This window comes from Fundulus heteroclitus, chromosome 8 (genome assembly GCF_011125445.2).
Source record: "Fundulus heteroclitus isolate FHET01 chromosome 8, MU-UCD_Fhet_4.1, whole genome shotgun sequence".
Classification (NCBI taxonomy): Eukaryota; Metazoa; Chordata; class Actinopteri; order Cyprinodontiformes; family Fundulidae; genus Fundulus; species Fundulus heteroclitus.
The window spans coordinates 5,063,407-5,075,563 of NC_046368.1; the positions used below are offsets into that span (position 1 = coordinate 5,063,407).

Below are 12,157 nucleotides of genomic sequence, written 5' to 3' on the forward strand. Positions count from 1 at the left end.
CCAGCCCTTTTACTCTTCGTTCCCTTCCTCCTTCCATTATCTCTTTCCAGCGATGAAAAGACTCTTAAAGCTAATGTAAAGTTGGTTCAACTTGCTTCTAATAACAAATTGTGTATTTTAATCATCTAAAAACTCCCCAGGATGTTATGGCAGGATTGCTCAGAACTTCTCCCCCCACTCCCTCCTTCCCCACGGACATCTGTGGACTCGTTAAGCTGCGGCGCGAGTGACAAAAACTTTCCAATGTATCAAGGACGCTGCCTGCTGGACGGCGTTCATGGACACACAAAAACTCCAAACAACGACGCACGTTACTGATGCTCACTTCTCTCTTGAACTTACACGTGACTATCTCCAAGACTATCTCCAATGTTAACCTCTGCTTATATGTGTCTCGTCATATTTGTGCTTTTTGTGCCAAGGTTTTTGATATCTTAAACTGTATCCTTTTAATGGGATAAAGCGTAATATATGTGTTTTTCCCTCTCCCTTCCTATTGTGGCTTCTATCTTTCCACAGAGTCAAGGGCAGCGCCCTGTGGGCACCGTGTAGGCGGGGCCCTGGGCAGGTTGGAGGAATGCACCGAACGGCTGTATTCTTTGGCAACGCAAGACCTCAGTCAATCGTTCCCCCAAAATGTTTGTGATGTATGTGATGAACGGTTGCACTGGAACTGTAATTTCGATTACAATGCAAATTGTAGTTGACAATAAAGATTGATTGATTGATTGATTGATTGATTGATTGATTGACTGATTGATTGATTGATTGATGTTCCATAAGCCTCCTCCCTTCTGTTCCACCTTTCTTCTCCCATTCTGTAATTTATTGCCCTCCCGCGTCACTCTGTGTGAAACTCAGAGGCAAAGATTTGATCATTGTTCGAACCCGGATATGACAACTGACAGTTTGGCTCCATCTGGAAAAAATGGAAAACAAAAAGCTGAAATGTGTGAAAAGATGAACTGAATGGAGTCAGAAATAAAGTCAGGGTCAGAGAAGAATAAAAAACTTCTCGGTTTTAGATTCAGAGGACGACGGTGGCTCAGCAGAGAGGTAAAAATAGAGAAATATAGAACGGGAGGAAGATGAACACCTGACAGAGAGAGAGGAGGTATCTCCGAAGGAAAACATGATTGGATTGAGGCTTAAAGCTTGATCCCCACTTTAGACGAGGTTCACACCAGAATTTATATGAAACTGCACTGCAGAGCGGGCGGGAAGGGACTGAGCCGACTGCAAATCAGAGAGAACCTGAGTGTCCCTCCGTCTTTCCTTTTAACCTTTGAACCATTTAGAGCCAGACTAAATAACCTACCAGTAATAAACAGTCACTAACCACCATTTCTAAGCTAAACGTCCTAAAGTCACGGATAATTACAAAAATAAGATGGATCACTTAATGTCTAAATGGACCAGAAACATAAAAAATATCTAACAAATTAAGTAAATTAAGTAAAATTAACGAATTGTGACCTTAATAAAAAACAGCAGATATATTCATCCAGATTAATTTATGCTAAACAGTTTATAGATTTACATGTAACATCAAAAACACCAAATAGGCTACTAATCAGGGGCTCATAGTAGGCGATAGTATAAATTAAATAAAACGTGACTTAATAACTACTACAATTATTTTGTTAACCAGGTAACATTTCTCTCAGTAAGCAGTAGAGTAATCTTAAATCCCTGTATTGTGATTTGCTGTACTTAGTAGGGAAGGTTTGGCCAGTTAGAAGCCCAAGTTTTTCCAACACACTACTGTGAAAATGGTCATGTTGTCTTTTCCTTAATGCTTTAATCCCACAAAATGAAGGCGCTTAATTGATTTTAAAAGTTGCTATTTTACTTCACCACAAGAGTTCTAGCAACCAGGGCTAGAACTATCAGCTAAACAGCTAAACTGGCTAACTGGAAGTTGCGAGACAAAATGGAGCAGCGAATCCTGACTTCCTGAAACTTGATTTTAAAAAATTAATGCCATAGACCAAATATACCTTTGTTTGCCGGCTGACTCGCAAAATTACATTTCAAAATGTAATGTTTAAAAAAATAAAAAGCAAATGCTTTTTATTTACAACACAGAACTATTAGTGCAAATAGCTAGCATTGCTGGCTCCCTGAAAACAGAGGTAAGCACAGCTAAAAAGCTATGCTAAAAAGCTAACTTAAGAAAGCATCAGTTCAAGTTGCTGATATAAATAATAACTAGTAATAGCTGGTAAGGCTAACGGAAAGTATGCTAAGTGTCTGAATTATTTTCGGTTGGTAGCACTGTTAGCATTATAGCTAGCGCTAGCAAAGCTCAGCACAACGAAAAGCTAAACACTGAACTATGGCAGCTTGCACCAGGCGCCTGCGGGTCGTGCAAAATGCTGCAGCACGACTTTTAACTGGAACAAAACAGGTCTGAGCACAATACTGCCTCCTTAAACTGGTTGCCTTTACGTTTTAGGATCCATTTTAAAGTTATTTTAATTGCTTTTTAATCTCTTATTGGTTCATAACAGAAACTAAGAGGAGATTGTTTCTTCGCTCTAGCGGCTCCACAGTGGTGGAGTGTGTTCAAAATAATCAAATTAAAAATGTTTCATTGTGAAAGAGAAATTATGGATTTCTTTCTGCAGTCTGTGAGAGAAAGAAATATTTTTTTTATTTACCTATATATACACAACAATTTTTGCAGGCTACTGTTAACTTCTTTTTGCAGTTACTATGGTGACACGATTGAAAAAGTGACATTTGTGTTGGTTATTTGGTTACCTGACTGCACATTTTGTAGCGAGATGGTATGTGTAAAGGTTTTCTTTGCTTTATTGCAGCTCTTGTGCTAAAGGTGTGTTATTATGTAATAGTTCTACACTTTTAACATCAGTTCAACAAAAGTTGAGATTTGGGCTGTTTTTGTTGTGTTTGGGATGGAAACTGTCAGTCAGACCTGGCAGCCATGCTTTCTAATGCGTCTCAATCAGATTCAGATGTCGGGCTGTCCGCTCCAACATGCTTAAAAAAGCTTGCTGGTAATATTAAACGATTACTTTAAACCTTAATCTGCTGGTGGTGTGAATGATTTAGGATTTACAGTAATCGTATAATACATTAATGACTACTGAGGGAAAAATTATGTGCTAATGTACTATCAGGTCTCTTGTGCCATTAGTTTTAATGCTGTCTTTTACATTTTCTTCCGTTTACATTTTTAATTATTAAATATCTGGCTAATGGCCTCTAATAACACAGCTGCTAGTGAGGAAAAACTTTAATCTACTCGCTTGAATGATCTTTGGTATGTGGTACTGTTAGCATTTTAGCAAGCACTAGCAGTGGTTGGCACATTTAAAAAGCTATGCTAAATAGTTGACTGCTATTAGACACAGTCTAGCATTAGTGCTAATGGCTTCTAGTAACGCAATTGTTAGTGTGGAAAAAATGTAATCTACCTGCTGGAATCATCTTTGATCTCTTGCAGTGTTTGGCTGTGGTTAGCGCAGTCAAAAAGCTGCGATAAATGTCGACTGCTATTACAGCTATAGACACATTACTGTTAACATCTGGTAATGGCTAGAAACAAACAAACAAAAACAATGGCTATTGAGTAAGTTAAACGGCTGACTGCTCTAAGGTCTCTGGCTCCATTAGTGCTGACAGCAACGACAAACCCTGAAACACAGCGGCGTATGCATGCAGTCACTGATTCCATATTTAGTGCAACATTCTTTTTGATTTGAACAACAAAGACGAAATCTCCACATTGATTTTAAAACAGAATAAATACTGCAAAAGGTTCGGCTGTTCTCTATGTTTGGGTGAGAAAAAGTTAAAAATGATTTCGAAGCAACATCACAGTTAAAATGTGAAATCCCGTCATTAAAGACATGCAGGATGTGAAGACGGATTGGCTGTGGCGGTGACTTTAAAGCCAGCGAAGCGTTCTCATACCGGTGACAGGAAGGAGAAAAGCAGGCAGAGCATCTCCACCTGCATCTGTTCTTAATTAATTAACGTTGATGTCTGACGGGGGTTTTTTTTTTTTGCTCTCGAGTTTAAGACAAATGTGTGTAGATGCGCAGCGGCGAGATCTGAGGTGCACGAAAGAACAAACCCTGTTGTATAATCCTGCGTGTGTGTGAAGAGTCATTCCAAGGATCAAGAGCTCTGGCATTCTCAGGGGTAACAAGCTGGTATGCCGACAATCCACACACACACACACACACACACACGGCGTAGTTTCCCTCGGGAATCTCTGATTGGCTGCTGCGAGCCTGCTGGGATGCTGGGTTCCCGTGGCGATAGTAACCGAGCGATAACACCAGCCATCTGACCCTCTTAATGTCTGCGTGTGTTGCCATCTGTGCTGCTGCTCAGGAGGGGAAGCAGCACTGAACAGTGATTAAAGTACAGAGTGAAAGAGAGAGAGCGAGAGAGCGAGAGACGAGAAGAAAGGGAGATCAAGATGTCTGGAGCCCCGTAACGCTTAGAGAGTTCTGCAAACGTGTACGGGTGTTTGTTTCGTGACTTCCTCTGAAGGATGCAACAACACACATCCTGCTTTCTGTCACTTTGCTAATGTTAAAAATCCTTCAGACTCTCAGATCACACGTCTGAGAAGTGGCGGAAAGCATAAAAAGCTGCACTCCACGTCTCCTCTTCATTTCCTGAACGCTCAGCAGAGACGAAGCTACTGCTGACTCAGGTCTTCTGAGCGGGGGGACGCCCGAGTATCGCATCAGACGGCGGTATCTGCTGTCACCCGACGCGACTAACCGGGCCTTAACCCAAACACAACAACAACAAACAATGGCTCAGCCAAACCCAGCGAGCCTGCTGCTCTCTCAGCTGCGACTCTAATCTGATTACCATGAAGCTGCGGAGACAAGAGAGGATCAAGACCGCACAGATCAAACAGGCAGCTCGCTTCAAAGAGGAAACAAGGATCCCCACGCAGAAAGATGTCTGCAACATGGAAGCAAACATGCGGGCATTGCTCAAATATGCCATCTGATGCAACGCAACGTGATAGGTTCAGATCTCAGATGCAACTCTGTTTACTTTCAGCCGGACTCAGAAGATGCTGCAGTGATGATTTGACTACAAATGAGGTTAATTTGTAAGGATGTGATGCTTCTGCAGATCAACATCCAGCAATCTCTACGACTGAAGCTTCAGAGGCGCCACGTGAAGGAAGAGTTTAATTCCTCTGCTTCACAGATCATGTTTCCTGAACAAACCGGTTGGACTTTATGACACTCCGCGTACTTTCCAAAAGTTACAAGGAGCTTTTTCTGAATGTACATGTTGCATTCTCCCAACTTAAAATATATACCTACTCTGAATTTACCAGACGCTTTCCATTATTTTCTGTAACTTTCCAGAACTCTCCATGACCTTACAGAATAAGTTCCATAAATTGAGGGAACAATTTCCTCCAAAATTAAAGGTTATTTTATGTGGAGCTGGCAGTTTGCTTTCAAAGAACTTGAACTTTTGTCCACTTTCATGGTACTTTCCATGAACCCACGGAGAATATTATTGTAGAAGCACAGAATCCCTTTCCTAAAGATACAATGAGATGTGCTATTAATAACCCTGTAGGATGAACATTATAAACTACCTGCATGGAGAGAGCTGTCTCCTCATAAACCTACGGGATGCTTTCCATCACATTCATGGTGCTTTCCCTGAACTTGTAGGTTAATTATGTGGAACGTTCAGGATGCACTGAAGGAACTTATAGGTGTACAAGGTATCGTCCAGGACTCACAGATTACTTTTTAAAAACTCAGCGAGTACTTCCCAGAACACACAGGTTACATCCTCAGGGTCTGGAAAATACCTTTCCTGGACTTAGAGGGTACTTTCTACTGTCTTCAACCTCTAGTACATTTCCTGAACTTACAGGTTATCTTTGTTTCAGTTACAGCTTATATTCATTAAATCTGTGGGTTATGTTTGTGACAGTTATGCAGGGGCGGTTCTAGACAGGGGCCAAAAGGGCCTGTGCCCCTGTAGAACTATTCCTGACCCCTGTTATGGCCCCTGTTCTAAAAACATGATATTAAATCTATTAGAATGATAAATGCTGACAAAGATACCGTGACTGACTGGTCATTTGGATCAGTTCTATTTCTTTCGTTTATGTTTTTACCCAATCATAAAATAACACAAATAATTAAAAAATAAATATAAAAAAAAAACAATAATTAAAAATTAAGCTGTTTCACGCTAAGCTCCCACTGTATTGAGAAAAGATCAGGGGTCTGCAACCTGCAGTTCCAGAGCCACAATTGGCTCTTTGGCTTACTTAATATATTAAACGATGAAATGTTGACCTGTTAAGTTCCCCTCCTCCCCCCAATCTTTTGTTCTGTGCCCCTGTGAAAAAACACTGGCCCCACCCTGGCCCCCCTACTAAATTTGGTCTAGAACCCCCACTGCGGTTATGTATTTCTTTCCTTGAACAGGGTACTCTGTTAAATTTTTTTTTACAGGTTACCTTTATGAAATTCGTAAATGTATTTCTCAGAATCTTCATTATACATTCCCTGCACTTTCCTAGGACTTAAATGTAAAATATGCGCAACTGAATATTAAATATGCATAAAACTATTAGTTACCGTGCAGAAATTAAAGCAAACATTCATATTATTTGCAGATAAGTGCCTGATAAGTTACCCAAAAGTTTATTAAAAGCAACTTGTAAGTTGCACTGCGGTACCCTGTGGTCCAAGAAAGTACAGCTTGTAGACGTCACCTAAAGGTTTAAACTTATTTTGATCACAGCACATGCTATAAAAAACGACATATTTGACAGTCGTCTATAATGATTGTTATGCCTTGGGTAATTTTTGCAAAATAATTTTTTATACCAGCATGAAGCCATTGGGGAAGCAGTTGAAATTCATCCTAAATTAAAAACACGTTGGTTTGGACTGGGATCTCTAAGGATTCCACTGAGCAGCGGCTGATGTCTGCAGCAACACCTCAAAGGCTTCATATTCATCATATTCTCCACAGCTGAAGCTCGCAGAGCAAAAGAAAATTGCTATTATGAAGTTAATAGGGTTAACTTGCACCTGTACACTTGTCAACAGTGCCTGTTTAGTTTTAATCAGATCCTGCCAATAAATTAAATACCTCACCTAGTGTAGGACCTGCCGATATATTTAAATGACCCTCTTAGCATAAAACATGTTTAAAATATTCCAGTCTCAAATGTTGCAGTGCCTTCATGCTCTGGATGAATGTCAAATATCCCTCATGTTGCGTGTTGAATGTGTGTATTTTACACATCATTGATTGCATTCGGAGAAACAAAGACTGGAACGTGAACGATAACTTTGCAAATAAGAAGACGATGCTGATGAGCGAGCTGCAGGCGATGAGCTGTGACGGCAGGCTGTGTCTGGATGTCGGTCGGTGCCGTGTGCAGCTATCTGTCGTCTGGGTTTTTCCTACCTGGCTCCCTGAGCAGCAGCTGAGCCATGGCCTGGGAGCTGCCTGCAGAGTTCTCAGCGACGCACTGATAAAATCCTTCGTCTGACTTCACCAAACCCAGGATCTGCAGGTTGGTGCCGTCCTGAGGCACAAGAACAAAAAAAATATATATAAAAAATGTCAGCAACGTTTCCTGACCTCCCATGTTACAAGGGTTTAATGCATTATAGTTAGGGCTGGGCAATATGGCTTGAAAATAAAATCTCAGGTTTTAATATACCAAATCATGTTTCCTCTCCTTTTTGTTTCACAAAAAGAAATTAAAGCTTTTTTTTTTAATATATATAAAACTTTCTTTTATGTCAAGCATTCGTTCTGGGAGTTGACCGGAATTCAAGATGGCCGCCCTGCATTTGTAAACAATGAAAACTACATTTTTGCTGCTATTTGTTTTACAAAATGAGCTAAGAACAGGCTTCAAACTAACTTAGAAAAATAAGTAAATGAGTAAATTAAATTATTATGGTAAAAAGGTTTCCTCTTTACATTATTTGACAATATATTTTCCAAAACATATATTCAACATCACCGCTATACTATTCACGGAAGCACAATGAGTTCAGTGGCAAAATAACATCTAGATTTTCTGATAATTAATTTAAATTAATCGATTAAATCGATTTATCGCCCAGCCCTAAGTACAGTGCTGGATTTATTTAGCTCTGTTGATGCAATTTGTAAAAGGTTTGTTAAATCTGCCTTTTAAACTAAACAGAGCAACCTGTGTGCTTTCTGCAAGTTTTATGCCACATTACTCGTCAACAGTCAACACTTTACAAAACATATTATTGCACCTTTTTTCTACTTTTTCCATTAGATTCTGTTGAAATTCCTTCAGTTTCGTGTTTTGCTGTTTTCCACAAGCTAAAGATTTAAGTGCAGAAAATATACCTATATGAAACAAAAACAAGTTTTCACTCAGATAAAGTCCAACTTTCAGTGAGCTGGTTCTGCTGTAATGTATGACTTTAATCTTATTTTATTAAGTTATTTTGACAGAAATACCAAAATCATTTAATAGTCTGTTAAATATTTTATGCATTTATTCCCGTTCTTTTTAGTAAACATTACAGTCAGGATCATCAGACCATGTACTGCTGCTGGATAAGATGTTTCTAACAGAGTAGCTTTAATGAGATTTTTTATATTTTGCTTCCATCACTGTTGGAGAAACAGCAAATGAAATCAGGATTTAAACAGAAGGATAAAAAGAAATAAACTTTAATGACATTTCATTAAAGCCACCATCCACAACTATTGGTACCAGAGAGAATACTTCCTTCAACAATGTTTTTGTCCTGAAAATAGTTCAATAAAAACTATAACACCATATATTTCATGTTTTCGTCAACTAAATAAAACGAGATCTAAATACTGGAGGAGGGGGAAATCCCTTCATGTCTTATTTTAGTCGTGTGGGAAAAGCTGGACGAGACCCGATCTGCTTAGGAAGTGAATAAATAGAAATATTTAGCAGAAAAATTTTAAACTCACAGAAAACATGTTAATATTTCAGATTCACATTTATTTTTCAGGAGGAACAGGCTGAATATTGCATGTGTTCTTTTTTTAAATCTGATCATTTTGCCATTTTATTGATGATAAACGCAGACCACGGTTACCTGCTCGGTTTTAATTCAAACAAAAACGCAGTGTGACGTTTTTATTCAAATCTGCAGGGTTTTTTTAAAAACCTTGGCAGCTGTTTAAAAGTGAAGAGGAAGTTTAAATGAAGTCAAATAAAAGTACATTTCTATTTCTGTATCAATTGCAAAATCCAATTTTAATTCCATTCAATGAAAGGATGAATAAATCTCCATTTAAGTTCAGGCAGTCTGATAACTCTCTTCAAGTAGATTTCTTAAAACTTAGTAAAAAAAAAAAAAAAAGGCATTTAAATTTTATTTATAAAGATAAAGTTCTGGACCTGTTTGGAAAACAGATTTTTGTTCTGCAGTAAATGTTTAATAAATAGATAAAATAATAAAAAATGATTCCATGTTGAACCCTTAACTTGGGGCGACTGCCCAGTAGAACCTGAAGGCGTGCAGAAGAACCCACACCTGGTCCAGGGAACCACTCACCACGATCTGGAAGTAGTCGCTGGGAATGACCTCCTCCCCGTTCTTCATCCAGCGGACGGACGGCAGCGGGTTTCCCGTCACGGCGCACTCCAGCTCGATGTCGGTGGACTCGTAGGCGTACGTGTTGGTCGGGTAGTTCAGGAACTGAGGAGGAACTGCAACGACAACAGCACAAGCGTCACATCAACCTCCACGTTCACACGGCCAATCAGTGGAGAGGATTTGCTACAAGCTTCTGCTACAGTTTGTCACAAACAAAGTGAAACGGTTCCAGCGCCAGGGATGAAGGTGACAGCGAGGAGCGAGTTTATGTGCACAAAATTTCACAATCGGATTGAAATGTATTCAGATTGAAAATCAAAAAATAATCAGATTGTACCGTTTATATGGGCACACAATCAATTAATCCGATCATAATGTGTGTTTATACTCACCTGTTTTTTTTTTCAGAATAGAGCCACTCTGGCATGCACAGTTATCACATTGTCCTAAAAAAAACCACAGAAGAAGATGAACTTCTGAAGTTCTTCTTCTTCAGAAGTTGTTCAGAAGTCTTTACTGAACAACAAAAAATAGTAAACAAAGCGGTTTTATACGAGTTTGTTTGTTTTCTGAGTTCTTTTGTAGCAGAAGCCCAGGCTGGACTTGCACGATGTTCTAATTACGGTTGAGTCGTTACTGAATAAATAACAATTTTGAGCTCTCTTACTTTTTTGAACAGGAAGGTTTTAAGAAAGGAGCACCGACAGTTTTTCTTCCCAACGTATTTCCGCCACTCACCAACGCAGAAATACGTCACGTTAACGTCAGGCGCAGGTTGCCACATTCAGAATAACTCGATCCTGACAAGCGTTTATATGCATGTTGATCGGATAATCAATCGGGATAAACCACCTTTCTCATTCAGAATACAATCACATTCCAACTGAGCTTAATCCGATCCGATTGTCTTGTTTACATGACGCTTTATTATTCCGATCGGCCATTTATTCCGATAACTTTTGTCTACGTAAACGTAGCTACTGAGACTAAATCTGGACGTTTCTGGCTGTTCTCTTTGTTTAAGTCCAAACAGCAAATTTAACTGTTCGTTTCTGTTCATTCAGATGGTTCTGGTTTACAGCTCATCAAACCATCTGTATTTTAGAAAACTAGAATTTTATATCAAACCAATAAAAATAGGTTTTTGACGCTGATTAGTGTCTCCATGTCCTTTAACGGTATTTGCTCTCAGTATCGGGTCTGGGCTCCTTAGGCATGAATTCCTGCATCAATGCATGGTGGCATGGAGGCGATCCGCCTCTGGTTCTGCTGAGATGTTCCGGAAGCGACCGTCAGCTCGTTTGCGCTGTTGGTTCTGGTCTCTCATCAGCTTAAGACATTTTCTCCAGTTTTACATCGTAAAGTTGTGGCGAGTGTCCCTGGGTAAGTCTGCGTCCGGTGCCTCTTTTTCTTTAAAACAGGTTGTTTCTCCACCAGCTGCAGCCCACCAGATAGTCTGGAGCTGGAAGCGTGTAACAACCAATCAGAGCCTGACGTTCCTCCTGGCTCTGATTGGTTGCTTCTGACCGGGAGCGGTGGATTTCTGCAGATGGCTGTAGGGCCAGTGGGAGGCGCCAGAGGAGCTTGATTTGTTTCACAGATTATTTGACTTATATTTTACTGTCAAGACAGTAAAACAAATATGTAAGAAATACATTCATACAAACGTCCCCTACTGCAGCTTTAAGGCTGTTTTTTTTCTTCCATTAAACTTTTTGAATAGAAGTACCTGTTTGGTCCCACAATGGGGAAATTGGGTGTGATTGTGGCAAAATCACATAGACAGAAGATGCTAGACTTCTACAATAGATTAGATATATAAATAAATAGCAAAATTGAAAGTTAAGCTGTAAAGCAGAAGAGAAGGAACCTCTCAGAAAGGGAAAAATTATTTTTATTAATATGTTTGGTAACAGCAGCCTCAGCAATGACCTTATGTAACTAAACGCTCTTTTATCTGGCCTGGGGCAGAGGTGGGCATCAGAGGGCCTGTGTTTGGACCTGGGGGGTGTCTCGGCCAGTTTCTGAAGCCCGACCGCCACAAATCTTAGTTTCAAAATAGACGATCTGCTTATAATTGACAGGCTGTCATCAAGTCCAGCTCCTTTGGGCTTCAGCACCTGGCTAGAAGCGCATGGAGACAGATGCACGTATTTTAAGTTTGAGCACTATTCAGCAGTTCTGAGTTCACTTCTCTGGCTGCCCGCCCATTTACGGATCCATTTTAAGATTTTTTAAAGTCTGCACGACCTTGCCCCGCTCTACATCCCAGCTTTTACAGCCATATGAGCTGCCTCGTTAGTCAGCTGACCCTTTGCTCATGTCATTGCAGATAACCAGACAAGCTCAGAGGAGCCCGGTCCTAAACTCTGGAATGATCTCCTGCTGCAAATTAGGTGGGACAATTTTAAATCTCTTTTAAGAACACATCTTTTCTCTCTGGTTTTGTAATGCTCAGTGGGGTGTTGGTGTTATGTGCTTTATAAATAAATCTGAATTGGAGCATCGGTCTGATGGACGTCTATCGGTCCAGC

At 39.9% G+C, this 12,157-nt stretch overlaps 1 protein-coding gene across 1 annotated transcript in view; it reads right to left on the reverse strand.

Moving 5' to 3' along the window:
- dcc (DCC netrin 1 receptor) overlaps positions 1–12,157 on the reverse strand; it is a gene marked incomplete in the record, with an annotated part of 404,255 nt that overhangs the window by 156,609 nt on the left and 235,489 nt on the right. Inside the window, 2 exon segments of the mRNA XM_036139981.1 lie at positions 7,459–7,579; positions 9,582–9,736. Of these exon segments, the coding sequence (XP_035995874.1) occupies positions 7,459–7,579; positions 9,582–9,736 (276 nt within the window).